Consider the following 22,906-nt stretch of genomic DNA (forward strand, 5'->3'; position numbering starts at 1 on the left):
GCAAAGCTTACACTATATCCTCTGCTATATCCTCTTCTTGCTAGTGTTAATGGTTAAGTTGTATATTAAATTATGCCAATTCCTAGGAATAAGTTATTATATTAACTGTCGTTATATAGTGGTCTAGGTAGGTTTAGAATTTAATATTGGTACTAGCGCTGCTCTATATTTAACAGTTACTACGGAGGTTATTGCGGAGGCTTTTGTGGAAGCTTTTACGGAAGTTACTGCGGAGGTTGCTGCGGATATTACTGCGGAGGTTGTTGCGGTGGTTTTTACGGAGGTTCTTGCGGAGATTATTATGGAGATTACTGCGGAGGTTACTATAGAGGTTGCTGCGGAGGTTCTTGCTGTAGAGGTTGCTTTAGAGCTTATTGCGGAGCTTAAGGCATAGGTTAAGATACGGCAGCCTAAGGAACTTAAGGTGTTTAATAGCCTAAGGTTATCTGTAGTATTGCTTATAGCTATCTATTATTAGGATTCCCTTAAGAGTTAAACTTTTTTTAGTGCTTAATCTCTTATAGGGTCCATTTATACTCTTACGTTAAGGACTTACTAAATATTATCTCTAATAGTACCCTCATTTATAGGTATAAACACTCTATTCTCTTATAGGAAGTCTTAAAAATCCTAAATAATATAAATATTACTAAGTGCCTAGGTGTCGGCAGTCCATCCTATAAAATCCTCCCTAAAATATTCCCACAGCTATAAATTGGTATAGTATCTACTTTAGTAAAATAGAATATGGTGTAGGAGAAAGCCGTTAACTTATTTTACGGTATAAGTTATTATATTAATAGTAAATTCGTCCTAATCTTTATCGATGAGTTTCGCGTATGTAGCTACCCCTAGTAGTAAGGAGTCTCTCCAGTTATTTAGAATGGCCATAGCCATGTTTTTAGAGGAAGGGAAGTATTATTAGTGTAGGGATTATCGTTTAGTATAGGGGTTGTCGTTTAGTATAGGGATTGTCATTTAGTATAGGGGTTGTCATTTAGTACGCGTTTGTAACGTATATTTGCGATTATAGGGCTTAGGACTAGTTCTGGCCTTAAATCGCAAAGACTTGTAAAGCGTGTTATTCTACGTAATAGACGTAAGAATCTATAATCTTAAAAAGGCTTAGGACTAGTTCTAGCCTTTAAATCCTTAGATTTATAGAAGAGTTCTATTTAAGGTTTAGGACCAGTTCTAACCTTAAAAGATAGCTTTCTCTAGCATAAGTAGCACTAGTATAGTGGCTTGTCTCTTCTTGGTGGAATACCTAGCTATTCTATAATATAACAGTAAAGTTAACTACTAATTAGTGTTGGTTATATAAGGTAATATCACGTAGCTACGGTTCGTAGATAGTATAATAATAGTTATTCTTTATTAATATAGAAAGTAAAGGATTGTAAGGATCGTAGTGCCTAAGTAGGGGGCTAATAAGTCACTATAAGGGTGACTAATTAGAGACAATATAACCTCTATCTATATATTCCGACAGAGAGAGACTACCTTTTTAAGGATTATTACTATAAACCTAGGTATCCCTCGGCTTAATTATCTTTAAAAGCTCTTTAATTAACTTTAGATAATTTAGCGTGGTTTATCCGAATTATATTAAAAGGATTTCAGCCTATATAATTAAGTCATTAGCGTATACTAAGGCGTTAAAGAATGCAACCTTACTCTCTTTAATCCTATAAATACTTATAAAGGAATATATACTTAATTAAAATCTTCTATTAGCACCGCTCTACGCTCTTAAGAAGTATAGTAATTTAATACCTAACTCTAGCCTACTTTAATCGACCCGCCTAACTAATATAATTATAACTAGACTAATTAAATATATAATAGCTGTGGTAGGCAATATAGTAAAGGGTATAATTAATAACTATAAGGTAAAGGTAGAGGTTCTTATAGAGGTTTATTTTAAAGTAATCGCTAAAAGAAGTGCTACGTTTATAAGAAACTAAATTACTAGTTAACTAGGCATTCTTTTAATAAACAAAAGGAGGTATATAATAAGTTTCGCCAGAGTATAAAAAATGTCAAAAATTATAAGGCTACTGCGGCCTACTTTTAAAGCTTCCTAGTTTAATATAAAGGTATAGAAGATCGTAAGGGTAAGGTTAATAAGGCTAAATAGCTCCTTATAGATATAGAAATTAAAAACTACTCACCTAACTAATACTTTACTAAGTATAGTAAGGTAGATAGCATATAAATCGTCGCTATTTTTAATAATTAATCTACGCTCCATTCTATTACGAAGTTAAATATCTTTAATAAGCTAAAGGAGAGCTCCGCGTTCTCCTTTAATAATAAATACTTAGCAAATGTCTTCTATAGTATTATACTAGATACTAAAGCCGCAGAAATATCTATAGTAGAAGAACCTTAAGTTTAAGCCCTTTAGCAGCTTAATAACTCTATTTAGATTAACCATTTAACGGCAGGCCAATATACGATTTATTTTAGCAAGGGTATTATAATCTCTCTTAGCATAATTAGGGTCTAAACCCCCTTAGGATATATTACTTTCCATATTATTCCTATAAACACTCCATTCCTATTCTACATTAGGGATATAAATAAATTAGGCGTTAAGCTTAATAACCTTAAGAATATGCTTATATAGGGAGATAATTAGGTGCCTATTATACGTAAGTAGGGTTACCCTTAGCTGCTCCTTTAATAACTAAAAAAGAGTATTACTTAAAGCTATTTAACTAAGTTAGAGTTACGCCAACTATACTATTATTTTAGCCACCTATCCGTTTATTAATTGCTTAGGGTTTTTTAGTAAATAGGCTATAAAGTTAAGGTTAAGGTAATTAAGTATCTTATAAAGTACTATTATTACTACTAAATAAACCAGAAGTCCCCTAGCCAATTTAAGTTTACCCTTAAGGATAACTACAAATTTAACTTTTATATCATTATTAATGTTATATATCTTAGCGGTAAGCTAGTACTCTAAGTTATTAACTTCTTAACTTTCTTCTAAGTCGTACGTTTTCTAAAGGATATATTAGCTAGGAACGTATAGGATACCCTTTAGTTATACTAAATTAATATCTACCTAGGACCCCCTAATTAAATCGTCTATAATATAAAAAAGAACTTCTTATCTATAGAGTTTTAATAATAGATAAAGGCAATAGCAATTAAGGTTAAGGAAGTTCCTATTAAGGCATATAATAGCATTAGAAAAGTAGAGCAATATTATATACTATTACGCCGCGTATATAAAATTATCTCTTTAGAATTAGAGAATACTAGCGAAAAACTTACCTTATAAATAGCTGTTAAAGCTATTAATAATTCCGCTGGCCCAGATGGACTTATACCTATATTACTAGTCTTTAGCGCCTACCCTTAAATAACTAACAATTCTTTATTATCTCCCTCTATTATATAATAAGCTAAGGCTATTTATAAGGCAATAAAGGAGGTGTGACGTCTTTACGCTATACGCTAGGTTAATAACGTACTAGGAATAAGAAATAGCCTAAATACCTTAACTACGCTTAATCTACTACTCTAGTCTAAGGTATGCGTATAGCGTAAAAAGGGAGAATAGTTAGGCCCATATTAACTTATTATAATTAATAGTTAAACTTATACTATTTAGATGCCTTACAGACCCACTTAATTCTATTTAACCGTTATTAAGCCTTACTATAAAGATAATAGTTTTAAGCCTTTATAGGATACCCTAAAAGATACCCTAAAGGAGAACTATAATTAACGTGCTTTAGAAGACGACTATAATCCTAATATAATTATAGTAGATATGCCGCAACTATAACGCGGTAGAGGTCGCCTAAAGGAATTATAAAATTGCCAATATCTTATTAATTTTAAAGAGCAATTTATTACCGCTATTAAGAATGGAGTTAAGCTATTAATAGCCTTTATAACAGCCAAGGAGAAGGCTAACTTTAAACTTACAAAACAGCTCTAAAAGGAAGGTTATATTATAACTCTAGGAGCTCCTTTTTAAGCATCTAATAAGTAGGAGATCGATAGTCTTATTATAAGAGGAGTCTTTAAATTTAAGAAGTATAACCCTATTAAGTTTAATAAAGTTCGCATCTTTAAGTTAAGGATAGTTAATAAGATTAAGGGTAAAGCTACTAATGCCCTATTTAAGAAATTAAGGCTTATTATCTAAGGTTATAACAATAATAGTAAAGAGATAATTCTTATATAATCTCCTACGATTTAATAAGCTAGTTAGTAAGTTATTATTATATTAGCTCCCTCCTTAATAAAGAATAGAATAGCAGTTTATTTATAAGATATTACTTAAGCCTATACCTAATTAGAGATGCACCTTTAGCGCTTAATATTAGCATACCTTCCGGAGTAAATTCGCCACTAGTATTCTAAAGATATAATTATAGTTATACTTAAGCCATTATATAGAATTATAGAGGCAGGAATTTACTAGTGGGCTACTTATAGCAAGCACCATAAAGAGAAGCTTTTAATAACTACTTCTATATTTAATCCCTGCTTCCTTATTATAACTATAGGAACTCCGTTTAGAATTGTTGGCATATAAACTAATAATATAATTATTTTAGGAGACGACTAATTCTTAGCTCTTAAAGAAGATAAGCTAGTAAAGGCAAATCTTATAGTAAAGCTAAAAGAAAAGCTTAATTTAACAACACTATTACTCTTTAATAGATATATCCTCTCCCTAAATAAGGATTCTATTACTTTACGCCAGAAGGGTTAAGGTAAGAAGATTAATATTATTAATGTTAATTCCCTAAAGTAAGGATATATAGAGCAACGCGCTTATAAAGCTTATATTACTTCTATCTATTAACCTAAGGCTTTATTTAATCTCTCTATTACTACCTAATACTAGGAACCAACTAAGGATAACATTCTTGCCTTAAATAAATGTCTTTTTTAGTAAATAAACTATCTTAACCGGGGACTACTCTATATGCCTATTAATCTTCCTACCGCTAAGCTTTTTGTATTTATTAATAGATCGTTTATAAATAATAAAGATTTTAGCTCCTAATTAGGATATAAGATTATTATCGCAAACAAATTTACTAAAGAGAATGACTTTATAATCTATAGCAATTTTATCTATTAGAGCTTAATTAAGAGTAAGCGCATTACCTAAAGTGTTTTAGCGTTAAAGATATATAGAATAGTTAGCGGAGTTAATATAGCAATTACAATTGGAACTACCCTAAAGATAATTATAGATTAACTCGAACTTCCTATTATCCCTATAATTATATATACTAACTTATATTCCCTCTATAAGTATTTAGTTAAGCTTAGTACTATAAAAAAAAGCGCCTTATAATTAATATTATAGCACTTTAGCAATCCTATAAGCGTTATAAACTCTTTAAGATTTAATAGATTAATAGCTAAGATAACCCGGTAGATATAATAATAAAGGCGAACCTAAATAAGGCACTAGAGACATTTATTAATATAAATACTCTATATATATAAGTTAAAGGTTAGGTTAAAAGGGAGTCCCTAGAAATTTCTTAGTTATATAAGGTCTTAAGATATCTAGAAACTTTAACTAGTAGTTAAAGTTATCTAATTAGTTAGATTCTCTTACTAAGACTTTTTTAGAGGGGGGAGTATAATATTCTATAGACCCTAACTTAACCTAGCTAATTAGGATTTTCTATCCCCGGGATAGAAAATTGCTATTAGCTTGCTTATAACTAGCGCCTTAGCGGCCCTAGTATAATATCCTTCTATAACTCCAAGCAAGAAAGCACCATATACTAAAAGGCAACTTTTAGGATAGCGAGACTTATATTATAATGGTAATAGTAAGTAAGGAGGATTAATATTTATTACGCTAGTTAAGCAGTATTTATATATAGATGGCAACCACAAAAGAAGAGTTGCCAGTGTCGGGAATAAGGCANGCGGTCGTCACGTGACGCCGCGGCACTAGCGTGGCGAGGAGTCTTAAGCTCCTCGCCCTTCCTCATTCCAATCAATAAGCTTTTCAACCAACATCACTGTAACCTACTCGAGTAGTCGTTATTGGTGAGTCACCCTGTGTGACCAACAGTAACATCATCCTCGATCCATTTGACAGAGTGGATATTGGGCGCGAATCCTGCCGAATAATCCTGTAGAGACATGCCAACTTTAAGTAATTATAAAAGTCCTCATGAAGTAGCTCTTCTGTAAGCTTTGCAGTGCGGAGGAATTGACCGAACTTCTTGATTCTAAATCTATGGAAATCAGGCGGAATATATACATGAATGTAGAGTCCTGACAGTAGGGTCTATGACTCAATCTTTGACCATATACGAGGTATACAGTGCTGACGCCACCTTCCAGGCTGCAGTACTGTTGTCGACCGTAGAGGTCACTGTCAAGTACCACCTTATGACTCACTACCCTGTTTCTTGCCACAGTGGCAATAGTACCCCTACTGTTGCCTGCACCTACCTCATGTATAAATAGTCTCTTGTTCTTCATAGGTCAATCTACACACGAGTCCTTCTTTTTGACCTGCAGAGTACTCCTCAGTGACCTGCCAGTTCGACAACTGTGCCTCGGCACAGTACCAGTAGTCGGTTACATCTTCAATTATCCCTTTACCACAAGTTCCTGACAGTGGACCAAAAGCAAGGCTTCAATTCATTGTTAACATTTTTAGCTTCATCGCTCTCTCCTTTTTTCTATTGTTTCAACTATATATAACACCGAGCGCGATGTCTTTGAGGGTTTTATCCCTCTTGGGGCTCGTCGCCGCCGCTTCGAGCCAGAGCGCTGTACCAACCAACTTTGACTTCGGCGCAGCAGCCCAATCTATCTCGGCTGAATTGAGCTCTCCATCATTTCTACCATATTCCAAGCCGAATCAGAAGGTCGAGGAGTTTATTGCTCCTGGTGACTCGTATACAGCGGGCACTGGATGCAACGGTAACAATGAAGTTATGGCCGGAGACGCTGTTCGTGGCAAGCGATCCTACCCGATGCAAATGTCCACCGATGCAGATAACTGGGAATTCATCAATGGGGACAGGACACTTCCCCGCTTCAGCTTCCCCGCTTACACTGGCGACACAACGGTCGAACTTGTCTCGGAACAACTGAAAAAGGGGGATTACAAGGAGAACAACAAGGATCTGCCCCGTGCTCAGCCCTTTGGAAAGCCTCAGCTTGCTGTCATGACGATTGGAGGTAACGACGCTAAGCTGTCTACGTGAGTTACCCCAAAGATGTTTCAGCTATCTTTGCGATGTTTTGTTGACATTGGGGAAAACAGCATCTTGAATGACTGTATCTACCGAGCTTGGCGGCCAGGAGATTGCCAAGAGACCCTCAAAGGCCTTCAGAAGGATATCGACGACGGAACCCTTCGCGATAAGATCAACTATGCCTTGTACCAAGTTGCCCACACGGGAAGAGATTCAGGAGGCTCCAATCCGAGAGAAAACTTCCAGGTCTACGTCCTCAGCTACATCACCTTTTTCAACGAAGTAACAACGGCTTGCAACGAATTTTCCTGGAACTATTGGGGCTGGAATACTCCCAAGCTCACCACGGATCTCCGTAAGCAACTTAACGGTTTGACCCGGTCGGTCAACGCAGAGCTCAAGGCCGCCGCGCAGGATCTGGAACGCATGGGAGTCATCTTAATCGAAGGTCTAGATGATTTGTACAATAACCATCGCTATTGCGAGAGTCGCCATACTACCTATGAAATGGTCGACTACGATACATGGTTCTGGTCCCCTTATGCCCATTTCAACACTCCATCCGAAGGGCCCGGCGACCCCAATAACCCATACGCGGCCGGGAACGAGGTCCCCGGGCAGCTGCTTCTGGATTTTGTCTTCCCTGGGCAAAACCAGAACGCCGCAATGGTGTCCGAAGCATCACCGCCATGGGAGTGGGCGGGTGCCGACAAGTATCCGACGTTCGAAGCCCTCCTGGCCGCGATTCAGGAGGAGGGAAACTTCACTACATCGGCCGCACCATTCCCCTTGTTGCGGTCCTTCCATCCCAAGGCCACGGCATACGGGGAACACAAGACTGCCATCTTCAGCGCCATGGCAGACAACAGGGCTGTTGTCGCAAGTGGTGCTGGCGGTAAATACACCGAGCGATGCAAGGATGTGAGCCCCCCTATTTCTTCAATAAGTACTATGACACATGACAAAACGACTGACAGTAGCACAGGTGGACATCAAGGGCGACCACCTTCTTGTGGGAACCTGTACCAACAAGGACGGAAAGGAAGTGCGAAGCCAGGAGGCCATAGAACTTTGCCTACGTTACGACAATGGAGCCCTAATACCCGCAGACAAGTAAGTTTTTCCCACGGCAGTAAATGATTTTTCCTCGAGATGGGATAATACTAACCTCGAGCGTTGTAGTGGACAATATACACAGAATTGCCATGGCTGCTTTTTCAATCCTCCAATTTCGCCTGATCACAATAGCACGCTATGGTGTGTTTGCCAGAATGACAAGGATCCTTTTGCTAAAGCTGCTTCTGTTAAACTGGATGATTTCATGTCAGTTCAGGACGATGGATATGTCAAGTGTTTTGGTCATATTAGCGCCCCAACTACCCTTAAAAGGTGGGAACGTGGGAGGCGGTGAAGAAAGAGATATGGGATAAAGGTTATCAAGTCTTCTTAGTATTACGTACATCAAAAATTCCGTTTGCCCCCTTATCTCCAATACGTCTTCAGGATCGACTGCTGCCACGGCGGAGACAGCCGGTATGAATAAATTGTCCAGAGCGAATAAATGAGAATTGCAGGTGCCTAAAGAACTATCCGCTGCTAGTCTCTCGCAAATGACTGAGCGAAGAACGTGGGAGGATGGTCAGTTGAGAGTAGAGCGTCAGCGCCTGCTGAACAAGTATCGTGCAAGTGATAGCAGAGGCGAGGCTTATTGTTCAATCTCTTCATTCCGTAAGTCACGGAACTTCTCGCCATTCGTTTGATTTCTGGAGAATCTAGATCCAGAAGAGCTAATGCATACTTTTGCTAAAAAAAAAGTTGTCAATTCTCAAAGAAGCCAGAAATGAGTACAGCAGAAGGAAACAAACTACACCATTGACCTTTCATAGCCCTGTCGGTGTTCTCGGACGCCCGTTGTACCGCTTCGTACCGTTTCCGACAGCTCGTGAGCAGTATGACGTCATTGATTGTTTGCATCGATACCATCAATAACGAACATCGCGACATCCTCGACATGTGAGCAAGGCGTCTGCCAGAGGGCCTTAGGCCTTCTACGCGTCACCGATCCAAGTTTCAACAATAGAATTCGTCCGACTATAAAGCATAAAGATATCTGGCCCAAGCATGATACAGCTGCGCCTCCAGTTGCGTCTAATATCCTCCATCTATTACTTAATTCCAAGTAGTTTCCAAATGCCCTAGTAACCTTTAAAGGTATATAATGGAGATATCGATATAAAATTGCACTCTTCTATTCTTTGTTAGGTGTAAGCTTTTGCAGTGTGGGAGAATTGAATGAACGACTTGATTGTGAATGTAGCTCTAAAGCGTCTATATATACACGAGGTAGGTAGCAAAAGCTGACGACGACGTTGGCGACAACGTTGACGACGATTTGTAACTGTTACCTAATTGCCACCAGGTCGATATTGTCACTTAGCCGGTGATAGGTAATGAATAGGTAATAGAAATAAGTAGTAAGACATGCGATGGCAAGAGACAGGGTGGTAAGTCATAAGGTAGTATCTGACATGGTACCTGTAGTCGGTTACATTAGGGCTTATAATTAAGAGATTTGGCTGTAGAACTTACTTTACTTTCTATTTCCGGTAAGTAGAAAATAGTATTATTATATTCTAATAAGTAAGGTATTTTTTAGCGGTAAATGTTTCTAACTAGTAGAGAAGAAGTAGAATGAGGTTATAAATTGTAAAGGTCTCTATATTTTAATCTTATATTAGGTAAAGTAGCCTACATAAAATAGCTAGCAAATAGTAAGTTATGCCTAAGTATATCCTTTAATCCTATATATAGTAGCTAGAGTTAAATTTTACTAATATAAGGAATCTAAATATATACTAATGCGTACGCGTAATTTCTAAAGCTTTTCCTCTAGAATCTTCTAGCTATTTAATTCTAATAACTAGGTTAGAGGAAGACTTAATTACTTTAATAACGGTAGCGGAGAGTATTAAAAACAACGCGTAAATATTAAGTATTACTTAAATCGCTTATAGTACGGGCTCGCTATTAATATAAATATATATTTCTATAACGCTATAGATTTTATAAGAAGCTAAAAGTATAAGTAGAATTAATTAAGATAGTAAAGGTTATTATTCCGCCTACTAATAAGTAAGCCTACCTTTAATTTAATAGACTACTAAGATATAGCTCCTATCTACTTTTAATTATGCTAAGTCCTAAATAAGTTATAAGTAATCTATTAATAAGGAGAATATAAAGTAATATATAATCCTAATACGACTATTAATATTAACACTGTATAAGAGAAGCCATACCCTTTACTACGGTTATATTTATCGCGTAATTCTTTAGTAAAGAACTGCTAGGCAGTAGTTACGCCTATAATCGCGCCTATAAAATAAACAATTTATAAGGAAGTATTGTTTAGAGTATTTAAGGGAGTTAATTAGAAGGTATCCTTAATATAAAGAGATAGTGTACTGGATTTAGAGTGCTAATTAAAATTCTTTAACTAGGCAAAGTCTTTTCTATTAGCTTAAGGTTACAGTTATCCAGAATATTAATTGCCTATTATAATCCTCCCTTAAGAAATAAATATCCGTTCTCCTTAATCTTAAAAAGGTTTAGGTAGTTAAATATCGCTAGGGTTTAATAAAGAAGATTGTAGATACTGTTATATAAGGAAGGAAATTAATTTTAAGAGCGAGCCGTATTAAACAGAGACTCCTACGGTTAACCCCCCTTATTATAATATTGGGTATATAATAATATTATCTATATTACGATCTACACCCCTTAATTAAGCCTGTTGGGAATAATATTATATATATTCACGTGGTCGTCACATGACGCCACGGCACTAGCGTAGCGAGGAGCCTTAAGCTCCTCGCCCTTCCTTACCCCTTTCTTAGAACATTAAGAACAACAATTATTATACTATCTACGAACCATAGCTACGTGATATCCCCTTGTGTAACCAACACTAATTAGTGGTTAACTTCACTGTTATACCATAGAGCAGCTAGGTATTCCACTAAGAAGAGATAAGCTACTATACCAGTAACTAACGGGCGGCTTAATAGTGGGTTGCCTTATCAATTATATATAATACTAGGCTGCCGTTAATATACATAATGTCTACGTATACTAAGTGGTTGAAATTAAGTTCTTTATATAGAGTAAACTTAAATTGGCCTAGGGAACGTCTGTATTTCTAGCAAAAGGAGCAGTATTTAGTTAGGTAGTTAATTACCTTCTTATTAATGTTGTTATATCTAGAGCGTTTAAGGACTCTATATAGCTTTTTAGCTAATAGGTGGCCGAAACGGCGGTATAGGCGGTGGATTTCCGTACTGGTGAGGTAGCATAGGTTATAGTTAAAAGATTCCTAAATATAGGTCTGTAAAGTCTCTCCCTATATAAGGAACGGGTATCTAAATTATTATATAATTAGTAGGGTAATGTGCTTACTTTCTAGGGTAGTTATAGGGCCAATTACGGTGTCCGTAATATTATTATAGTAAACCTATAACCTATCTATATCCATAAGGTAAAGTAGGAAAGGGGTGTCCGCTTTTACTACGTGGAAGTTAACTAGGCTAATTGGGGTCTTAACTGTAACTAATTTAATTAATATAGTTAAGCTAATGCCGAATTGGATATTTACGGCCCTAGTTTACATAGTATTAATATCCGTATTGTTATTTGCGGTGGTCTTATATATAAGGTATTGTCTATAACCTATAGTAGACTTTTTAGAGGCACATATATTAATTATAACGCTATAGAATTCTTTAGGGGTGTTGTTACGGCACTAGCAGAACTTAGCAGAACCTCGCACCGGCAAGTTGCCATAGATTGCCGCATATTGCGGTCACGTGACGCGAAGATCTTATAAAATATCGAACGGCGCTTCTCTTCTTCTCCTTTTCTTTCCCTAGCTTTAGATTCTCGTTTATAGACAATCCAATCGTATAGGCTTGCGCGACCCTTTTGCCGTGCTTATGTCTCGATTGACTAAGTCGCTAACATTATCTAAAGCTCACTCTACTCTTTTTTCCTAAGAAGGAACTTAAATATATCTATAAGAACATAAAATAGGACCCTAAGGACATCATTAGAACCACAAGGACAGGACCTAAAAGAAAAGAACAGAACCCTAAGGAAAGGACCTATAAAACACATATAGACTAGAACCCCTAAAGAAATTAACCAGAATTACCTAATACCCCTACCACTATGCTACGAACCACAGCAGCAGGTAAAGTAGCTGTAGAACCCTTAAATACTTTAGGCAAAGAAACAATTAACGTTTTAACCCCCTAGGCAGAGCTTGCGGCTACTAATGCCGAAATTAAACAATTGTGAAAGCTGCTTAAAGCTAGAGATACCCCTATATTTAATAATAAGTTATTATTAGATAACTAAAGACTTACTATAGTCCTTTAGGCCCTATCCTAGCGCCTTAGTGGATCCACTAAGGCCTATATAGCACCGAAGCGGTTAGTAAAGGTCACGGACCCCCTACTACTTATAGACAAAACCGACCCTATATTTAATAATTGGAAGCTTTAATTACGGGATAAGCTTAAAGTTAATATAGACTACTTCCCTAACGCCCAAGCCAGAATGGCCTATATCTTCAGCCGTACTAGCGGAGACGCCTAGATGTATTTACGCCTATAATACACTAAAGACTTAGCAGACCCCTTTATCTCTAAAGAAGAAATAATTAAACACTTATCTTCTATTTATAAAGACCCTTTTAAAGTATAAAACGCCTACCTTAGCTATAAAAGCCTAAATATGAAAATAATAAAGACCTTTTTGGCCTTCTAAACCCGCTTTTTACACCTGGCCGGACAGGCCTAGATCCCCTAGGAAGACCTACTACTAAACCTCTTTGATAAGCTTACCCTAGACCTATAGCGGGCCGTATTGCCAGCTTATACTACGGTATAGACGTTAAAGGAACTTACGGACTATTGCCTAGCTATTAACTAAGGCCTCTATTAAATTAAGGCACGCGCTAATTGGCTAAAAACTAGAAACCTTATAAACTAGGCCGTAAGTACTATAAGTACGGCCCGTAGTGCCCCGGCACAATTAGCAGCTCCTATAGTTAACCTAGCAGTTAGCCGCGCAGCTACCCCTACTGCGGGCCTAGTATACACCCAGCCTATATATAGCGACCCCTATATATAGGCCCTTAGCGATTAAGGAGCTTACTTCTTATGCGGTTAAATAGGCTACCCTATAAGGAACTGCCTAATAAAGGCAAAGATAAACGAGGTCCTATTAATTTAGGAGGATAGTATAAAGCTAGAAAAAGAGGAACCCTAGAGGAAGACTCCTCTTTAGGGTTAAAAGGGATTGATATATTATATATTAATCTAGGTCGGCTAGTTAGTAGAAGAAGCTACACTATCCCTTATACTTTATTTTGTAATAAATATTAAGTTTTAACCTCTACTTTAGCTAACTTAGAAGTAAATGCCTTTACCTTAATTAATATAAAGTACGCTGTAAAACTAGCTAACTTTTTAAATGTACCCCTTAAAGAACTACCTAAACTAATCCCTATTTGCGGTTATAACGGACGGATAGGGCTACCTATTATAACTATCTGGTAGATCTACCTCCACATTAACGGACGAAGGTAGTATAATGTCCCCTTTCTCATTACGGACTTAGGAAGCCACGATATAATCTTAGGAAGAAAATAGCTAGCCTATTTAGGCTTATAGCTTAAAGTATAGAGTAGACAGCTTATTTAGCCCGAAACTCTACCCCTAACCCCTTCCTTTATAAAAGAAATTAGCATTATAATAGAAAACCTTATACGGCCCTAGATTAATACTATTTACTAGGCCGATGCTATGCGCAGAGACTAGGCCTTTAAGAAGGATGTATAGCTTAACTTGCAACGGATCTATATACTACGCCGCCCTTAGACTACCTATATTACGCCACCCGCACTAAAGACCTAGGAAGTTAGTAGTGACCTAGCTAAGTTCCCTATAGAGAACCCTATAAAGCTATAAAGGAAAGCTAGGAATATCGGACGCCACACTAAACTAATAAATAGGAAGGACAACTTATAAAAAATAGAACGTAAGCTAAGGAAGACTATAAACCCTATACCACAAACCACGGCCTAATAGACGCCAAAGAAACCTACAAACCTTTTACTAGTTAATATCTACTATATTGGCGCTGTAGGATTCTACTGGAACCTAGTTTAGCTTAATACCGTTACCTTTATAACTAGCCTATACAAAATTAACTAAATAATTAAGAAAAAGAAAAGCGAGCTTAGCGGGTAGGAAAGTAGGCTTATAGATAAAGAACTAGTGGAGTAAAAACTACTTAATTAATACCGGAAATTTAAGGACGTATTCTTTAAGGCAGCGTCTAATATGCTTTTACTCCACCAACTGTATAACTATAAGATTGAGATCGAGCAAGACAAGGGAAGTACCCTTAGCTTTAGCCCTTTCTACCTATAGTCTATTGCTAAATTATAGGCTATAAAGTAGTACCTTATTAATAACCTAAATAAGGGCTTTATTAAGCCTAGCTAAGCCCCTTTTAACTTACCTATTCTCTTTATTAAAAAGCTAAATAGAGGACTGCGCTTCTATATCGACTACTATAAGCTAAATAATATAACCCGCAAGGACTGCTACTTACTACCCTTACTTAATAAAACTCTTACCTAAATAAGTAAAGCTAAGGTTTTTATAAAGCTTAATATCCACTAGGCCTTTTACTAAATTAGGATAAACCCTAGGTCTAAGGATTTTACTACATTCTAAACCCATTACGGAACGTATAAATATAAGGTACTTCCTTTTAGACTAACTAATGGACTAGCTACGTACTAGCGGTATATAAACAATATACTCTTTAACTACCTTAACGACTTCTATACAGCCTATCTAGATAATATTATAATCTACTTAGAGAACAAACTGGAATATAAGGAGCACGTCTATAAAGTCCTATAATGGCTCCGCGAAGCTGGCCTCTAGGCCAATATTAAGAAGTTAGAATTTAGTATTAAGCGTATAAAGTACCTAGGTTTTATTATTAGTATAAACGGAATTAAGGCTAATTTAGAGAAAACGATTGTAATTGACCAGTAGACGCCCCTATAGACCGTAAAGGGGGTATAATCGTTTTTAGGTTTCTATAACTTCTACTAACACTTTATTAAAAACTATAGTAGAATCGCCCAACCTTTTAACCGCCTTACTAGGAAAGACTAGCTCTTTTACTTTAACGCTATATATATATAGGCCTTTAATAAGCTTAAAAAACGGCTAGTATTAGCCCCCTTATTTACCTACTTTAACCTAGAACGGCCCTTAATACTAGAAACTAATGCCTTAAACGGCGTAATAGCTAGTATTTTTTCCCAGAAGCAACCGGACGGAAAATGGCACCCTATTGCATACTATTTAAAGACTATAATAGATGCTAAACTAAACTACCATATCCATAATAAAGAAATGCTGGCTATTATCTCTAGCTTTTAGCACTAGCGTATATAGCTAAAGGGGACCCCTAAACCTATTAAAGTAGTATTAGACTATAAGGCCCTAGAATACTTTATAATAACTAAGGCCCTTACGGCCCGGCAGGTACGCTAGGCGGATATTCTATCTTAGTTTAACTTCTTAATTATATATAGACTAGGCGCTATAAACTATATAAATGCTCTTACTAGGCGTAAATAAGACCTAGGTGACTATACGGCTATAAAGATCTTATTACAGACCTAGACACTACTATAACTAGAGCACCTTAACCCCTAAATATAGGCAGAACTAAGTACAGACTTCTTAGGCGCCGAGGTATATCCTATTAACCCTTTAGGACTTAACTTAATTAACAAATTGCTATAGATAAACTATATAGCCCCTTCTCTATAGGAGTACCGTAAAAAGGCAAAGAACGTTAACAGCCTATAGTCCCTTAAAAATAGATTACTTAAGCATTAGGAATAGCTAGTAGTAGTAGAGGAACAGAACTTATAGACCTGGCTTATTACTAAAGCATATACCTAGGTCTCTACGGCCTACCCTAGAAAGAATAAAACCCACAGGATTATTAGCAACCACTACTATTAGCCCGGAATGGTTATAGATATTAACCGCTATATACAGAACTGCAATAACTGCCATAGGTCTATAATTCCACGAGATAAAACCCTAGGACTATTAAAACCCCTTTTAATACCCAACCGCCCCTAGTAATATATCTTTATAGACTTTTATAAGCTACCTCCAGACCGTAACGGATATAATATAGTTATAATCTTAGTTAACCGCTTTAGCAAGCGCCCGTTCTTAATTCCCTATCATAAGAATATTAATGCTAAAGAGGCAGCCTAACTGTATATCCACTACGTCTACTAAATTTATAGACTACTAGATACTATTATATCCAACCATAGGCCGCAGTTTATATTAGCCTTTTGGAATAAGTTTACTTAAATCCTAGGTATTAAGCTAAAGCTTTTTACGGTATATTACCCCTAGATAGACGGTTAAACGGATATTATAAATTAATACTTAGACTAGAGACTCTAGCCTTTTATTAACTACTTCTAGGATAACTAAGCCAAACTATTACCCTTAATAAACTACGCCTAAGTGACCCTACCCCACAACTCTACTGGATTTGCCCCTATTTAACTAGAAATAGGTTACCTACCCCGTATAAGCTTTAACTAGGAAAGACTAAAAGGGCCCCAAACTATACGCGAAAAACTATCTTATAAGGAAGCCTAGCAGTACGCTAAGCGCTTAGAAGAAGCCTAGAAAGTAGCCCATATAAACCTAGAAAAGGCCTAGAAATTAATAAAATAGCAGGCGAATAAGTATAGGCGCGAGCCTAACTTTATTATAGGCGATATAGTCTAGGTTATAATAAAGAACTAGAAGATAAAACGGCCTAGCCGTAAGCTAGACTATAAAATAGTAGGACCATATAAGATTCTTAATAAAGTAGGCAACTTATATAAGGTTAAGCTCCTAGACTTAATTAAAGTTCACCCTATCTTCTTACCAGATAAGCTATAAAAAGCTATAAATAACCTACTACCTGGACAAAAGAATGAACCTCCCCTACTAATTTAAGTTAATGGCGATAATAAATAGGAAATTAAAGAAATACTAGCCTATAAACTTATAAAGGGAACGTTAAAGTATTATATTAGTTAGAAAGGATATAACCTAGACCCTATTTAGTACCCTATATAGAACCTTATAGGTAGTCCCTATAAGCTTTAGGAGTTCTATAGCCGCTACCCTAATAAACCCGGACCGCTAAAGTACCTAGATAAGTAGATAGAATGCTAGCATAACGAAGATAATAAGCTACTAGAAGAATATAAGAATAAGAACACCCTAGAAATTTCTTAGTTATATAAGGTATTAAAATATCCAGGAACTTTAACCAGCGGTTAAAGTTATCTAATTGGTTAGATTCTCTTACTAAGACTTTTAGCAATAAAGCCTAAGGGCAGGCTTTTTTAGAGGGGGGGGTAATGTTACGGCACTAGCAGAACTTGGCAGAACCTCGCACCGGCAAGTTGCCACAGATTGCCGCATATTGCGGTTACGTGACGCGAAGATCTTATAAAATATCGAACGGTGCTTCTCTTCTTCTCCTTTCCTTTCCCTAGCTTTAGATTCTCGTTTACAGACAATCCAATTATACAGGCTTGCGCGACCCTTTTGCCGTGCTTATATCTCAATTGACTGAGTCGCTAATAGGTGTAGCGTTTTATAGTAAGATATGCAAATAGGTCCTATTCGCGGTCCGTAATATCCGTAACGGGTTTAATAAATATACTTATAGGCTAGTTTTTGGGTATAATTAAGTGTATAAAGGAGTGGTCGGCTAATACGGTTATAGTGTTAAAGGCTTAGCTATCCGTAAAAGGTCTAAAAGTAGTTAAGAACGTTTCTACAGTCTTCTATTCCTAGGTATTTAAGTTAAAGTTAATTATAAGGGCTTCTATTAACTTATTAAAAAACTCTTCTACTTTCTCTCCTTTGTAGTTTAAGATAAACTAGTTAATCTATTTGTTAAATCTCTTCTTAGACTTATTATATTCTTCCTAGGTATACCTTATAGACTAATATCCTTCCTTATTACACATAAAGCACTTTTAGCTAGTTTATTTACGGGGGTATATTTTTATATAGGAGTTATTATAGGGGTTATGGGTAGGACCTAGTCGATATGGGTACTACTAGCAGTAGCGGCGGTCCGTAAAGTAGGCATCTAAGTTAGTTTATAGATTTTATAGGTCCGTAATAAAGGCTTAAGTACTACCTAGCGGGTTTAAGGCTTTATACGTTGTAATAGAGGACCGTAAATCGTTAATAAGGCCAGCTATAGTGTCTGCGGGCTTATAATAGGCGTATTTATAGGGTTTTATTTCCTAGTAAGCCGTAATAAGTTTATTATATAGGAAGTCGTCTATTTAAAGCTTAATATTAAGACCGTACTATAGGTGGCGGAGGTCTTTAATAAGGATTTACAGGCACTCTATAGTCGATTTTTTAGTATTCTTGTCCATTACAGTCCGTAACTTAGTTGCATTCTATTAGGTAAGGATATTACGCTTATATTCCGGTCCTTTAAAGTAGTTATATATAGCTTTATATAGCTTATTAAAGGGAACACTAAGGGGGTTATTTTTAAGGTTGGTGTAGTAGTAGTTAAGTACTAGGCCGCGTAGCATAGTAAAGTAGGCTTAGCTAAACTCTTATTTAGGAATATTAGCCTTCTAACAGAGGTCCGTAAAGATAGTTAGTTTAAAGTTAAAGTTGTTATTTTTACTGCTATACTTGGATTTGTCGGTATAGAGCTTAACTAGGTTAGCTAGCTCCTTACTATAGGTCTTTACTTAGGTGGTTTGCGGATCTGTAACTTAGGTAGGTTGCGGATCTATAGCTTAGGCGACGAGAGGGTTTTAGTCCGTATTTTAGTTTACGGGGGTATTATAGTCCGTAACTTAAGTACTAGGTATACTTTAGCCCGTAAGATTAATTCCAAAATTACTTAGGTTTATAGGACGAATTTAGTTAAGTAGGTTAAGTATAAAGCTAGCAATACTATTAAGTTTGGGAGAAGTAAAGAGTTTATTAGTAGCTTTAACCTAGTCTAGGATTTCCTCTTTAGTCTATTCCGTTTAGTCCTCCTCCTATATTGTATTATATAAGGACCATATAATAGTAACTTATTTATCCTTTTTAACCTATATACCTTAATGACGTAAAAGGGTTTATAGGTTATAGATAGCAGTAGGGTTATAAGCCTTAAGAATAGCTTCCGTAAAGTCCGTAAAGTCTTCCTTATATTACTCCTATAGGTCGTTGTTTAGAAGCTTATAATATCTATATTTAAGGATTTTAAAATTAATATAGTTGTTAACGCCGTCTATAGACGTAAGGTTAACTCCCTAGCTTTACTTCTTTTGACCTTTACTAATTTACTTAGTTATATCTGCCATATTATATAGCGTAGTATATCTATATAAGCTATAGTGGGTAGTAGTAGCTTATAGCGGGTGGAGGAGGTCTTATAACGGTCCGTAAAATCAATTAGCGGGTCCGTAACAGTTTAAGAGGTCTTATAGTGGTCCGTAAAGGCGATTAATAGGTCTATAACGGTTTGTAGAAGGGTAAGGGGTTCTATAAAGGTCTATATTCGCGTTTATAAACTTTTAGTAAACTTTTAGTAAACTGTACTAAGACTTAAATAAGTATATAGAGTTGGTAATAGGTCCGTAATCCCCGACTTCCAACCTTCTAGTAGGTCGTACTAAGAGTCTAAATAGGTAGTCGCTATTATATATCGCTTATTAGGAGGTATTAAATAATTGCTAATCTGTACGCGCTTACTAATTAGTGTTTATACTAACTTAATAGTATAAGTAAGTTATATCCCAGGGCACGAAATACGTATAGTATCGTATACTCTTTAAGATAGTGGTAACTGTCGATTCTATTAAGGTAGACTACGTAGTCTATATACTAACGCGCCTCCCCCCTAAATAGTTAGTATATAGGTGGTTAGTACACCAAACGCGTAAATACGCGTTTGTATACTAGGTGCTATAATTATACAATTATATATCTATTATTAGTCGCTATAAAAACTATTAACGACAACCCAATTATTATTAGTACGCGAGTAGTAGGATGTAGGTTAATAGATAGTAGATAAAAGGAAGAGGGAAATGCTTATAGTAATAGTATAGGGGACTACTTCTCTGTAGTATTATAGAGTGTCTTATAGTAGAGTGTTCTTATATAATAAGTTAAGGAATAGTATTACTAAAGGAGTAGTAAAACGGCTTAGTGTAAGAAGCCGACTTTTTTTTTTTAAGTATAAGGACCGAATTATATGTTTATCCTTAGCTATCTTTAAATAGCGGGAGATTCGTAATAAAGTCTATAGCATAATATTGCTATAGCTTACTAGTATAGGGAACTAATTTAAGTAGACCCTATAGCTTATGCCTACGGATCTTATATACTTAATACTTCTTATAATAGCTAATATACTTCTTTACTTCCTAATTAAGCTTTTGCTAGTAGTATTTGCGTTAAAGTACTTCTACTATTTTAGCTTAACTATAGTAGCCACCTAGAGGATTATTGTAATTTTTTTATAAGAATCTTCTATTATAAATTTGCTTCTTATAGTATCTAAACCTTACTACCTTTACGTAGTAGGCCCATTAGGTCTAGTTCCTAATAGTAGCGCCTAGTAGCTTTCTTTCCGTTACGTTTCCAGTCTATTTTTATATTAAAGATGGTATAGAAAGATTCCCTCTATTGCACCTTATAAATAAGATCTATTAACCTTTTAGATAATTCCTAGGTAAAAGCTATTTTATTCTATACTGCTCTAAGTATAAAACTAGATAGTACTATAGATCTTACAACTTTTTAATACGCGTATGTTAAGAAAGCCGCTATAAGGTTAAAGTCCTTTAGTTATTATAAGGCTCCAAGTTCTAATTACTCTATAGCTTTACTATTAGTTTAAGGGGATAGCTTAATAATTAGAGATAGTATATTACTAGGTTCTAAGAATGTATTAGGGATATCCTATCTAGGTATATTTAGACCCTTATTAGTAACGGACTGGGTACTAGCTAGAATATTAGTAGAAACTAATAGGGCTTATACCGCCTAAGACTTAGTATATAAAGCTATAGGTACTTAAGTATTTTATACCTAGAGCTTATTCTATAATATAGGGAGTAAGATATTTATTATCTGCTTTCCTTCTCCTATTTTAAAGCCTTTAGTATAGTCTAGCCGTTATAATAGTCTATTAGTAGGGTTATTTTCCCCTAGCTTATATTTAATCTTAAAATTAAATTACGTAAGCTTCTTTACCTATTTAGCTTATTAAAGTATAAGCTCCTTTATAGTTATAAAGTAGTATAGATTATAGTAATTTAAGAGTATATAAGTAATATAGCTCGCGTGCTTAAGGTTGTGTGGTTACTATTTAAAGTAGTTAACTGTAGCTAGTAGTTCCTTATTATGGGTATAATACCTAATTTTAAATCACTAGAATTTTCTATTATAGAATATTACTAGTCTCTAGTAGAGCTAAGTAGCGATTAAATACCTATTAGGTTATAGGAGAATACTAATAAGGGTAATATTTAATATATTAGTAATTATTATTAATAGCTAATCTAGGTTAAAATGCCGCAGTAATAGAGCTTCTATAAACTTTACGCGTAGTTTTTAAAAGGCCTTCTAAACCTTTCTAGGCTATAACCATAGTTTATATTATTTAGTTGGTCCCTTTTTAATTTCCTTCCTTACCGCCTTTAAGCTTTTTACTTTTTAGGTTAGGTTTTAGAAAGCTTTAATAATATAGTTAAATAGGTATCGGGTAATATCTAAGTAGTGATAGATAAAGCGCCTATAGAAATTGGTAAAGCCTAGGAATACTTAAATATCCCAATAGCTCTTTAGCTCTAGCCATTCTTAAATTATCTACACCTATACTAGGTCTATAACTACGCCTATAGGTATTATAATATAACCTAGGAACTTAATCTACTTAGTATTAAAGATATACTTTAACGCTTTAGCGTAGAGGCACTAATTATCTAAACGTTCTAGTACTTTATAGACATATTACTTATACTAATTTTTATCTTCTAAATAGATTAGGATATTATCTAAATAAATAACGTATATACAGTTAACTAATCCCTCTAAGGCTTTATAAATATATAATTAGAATATTAGGTTTTAAAAGCAGTCTTTTACTTATCCCCCCTTTTAATATAAAGCCTATAATAGGCGTTATATAAATCTAGCTTTATAAAGATCTTCGCCCTAAATAGTCTGTCTAGTATTTTACTAACTAATAGTCGTAGGTAATAGTTCTTAATTATAATCTTATTAAGACCGCAATAGCCTATATATAGCCTTATAGTTCTATCTAGTTTTAAAATAAAGAGGATTGGCGCGCCTGCTAGTAACTTACTAAGCTAAATCTATCCCTTTTCCAGTAATCTATTAAGGTACTCCTATAGGATCTTAAGCTCTTTATAAAAGAGGTTATAGATAAAAAGGTTCGACGGTTATTTACCTTCTTTTAGATTAATTATATAATTATATTTTAAGTTCTACGGTAGAACTTTA

At 35.5% G+C, this 22,906-nt stretch overlaps 1 protein-coding gene across 1 annotated transcript; it reads left to right on the plus strand.

The window, feature by feature from the left end:
- Positions 1–6,516: 6,516 nt before the first annotated feature.
- K441DRAFT_654161 (uncharacterized protein) lies at positions 6,517–8,453 on the plus strand. The gene is made up of 3 exons (XM_067647646.1): positions 6,517–7,222; positions 7,286–8,138; positions 8,203–8,453. Exons 1-3 carry the CDS (start codon positions 6,729–6,731, stop codon positions 8,332–8,334), a joined length of 1,479 nt encoding a protein of 492 aa, XP_067508290.1. The 5' UTR covers positions 6,517–6,728; the 3' UTR covers positions 8,335–8,453.
- The last annotated feature ends 14,453 nt before the right edge of the window (positions 8,454–22,906 follow it).

The sequence above is a fragment of the Cenococcum geophilum genome, assembly GCF_001692895.1.
Source record: "Cenococcum geophilum 1.58 unplaced genomic scaffold K441scaffold_6, whole genome shotgun sequence".
In the NCBI taxonomy this organism is placed as follows: Eukaryota; Fungi; Ascomycota; class Dothideomycetes; order Gloniales; family Gloniaceae; genus Cenococcum; species Cenococcum geophilum.

Bases quoted from the DNA above. Each gene is read 5' to 3' on its own strand.
- K441DRAFT_654161 (XM_067647646.1), top strand. From the start codon at position 6,729: ATGTCTTTGAGGGTTTTATCCCTCTTGGGGCTCGTCGCCGCCGCTTCG. The intron at 7,223-7,285 runs GTGAGTTACCCC...TGGGGAAAACAG, and splicing joins AACGACGCTAAGCTGTCTAC to CATCTTGAATGACTGTATCT. The intron at 8,139-8,202 runs GTGAGCCCCCCT...ACAGTAGCACAG, and splicing joins ACACCGAGCGATGCAAGGAT to GTGGACATCAAGGGCGACCA.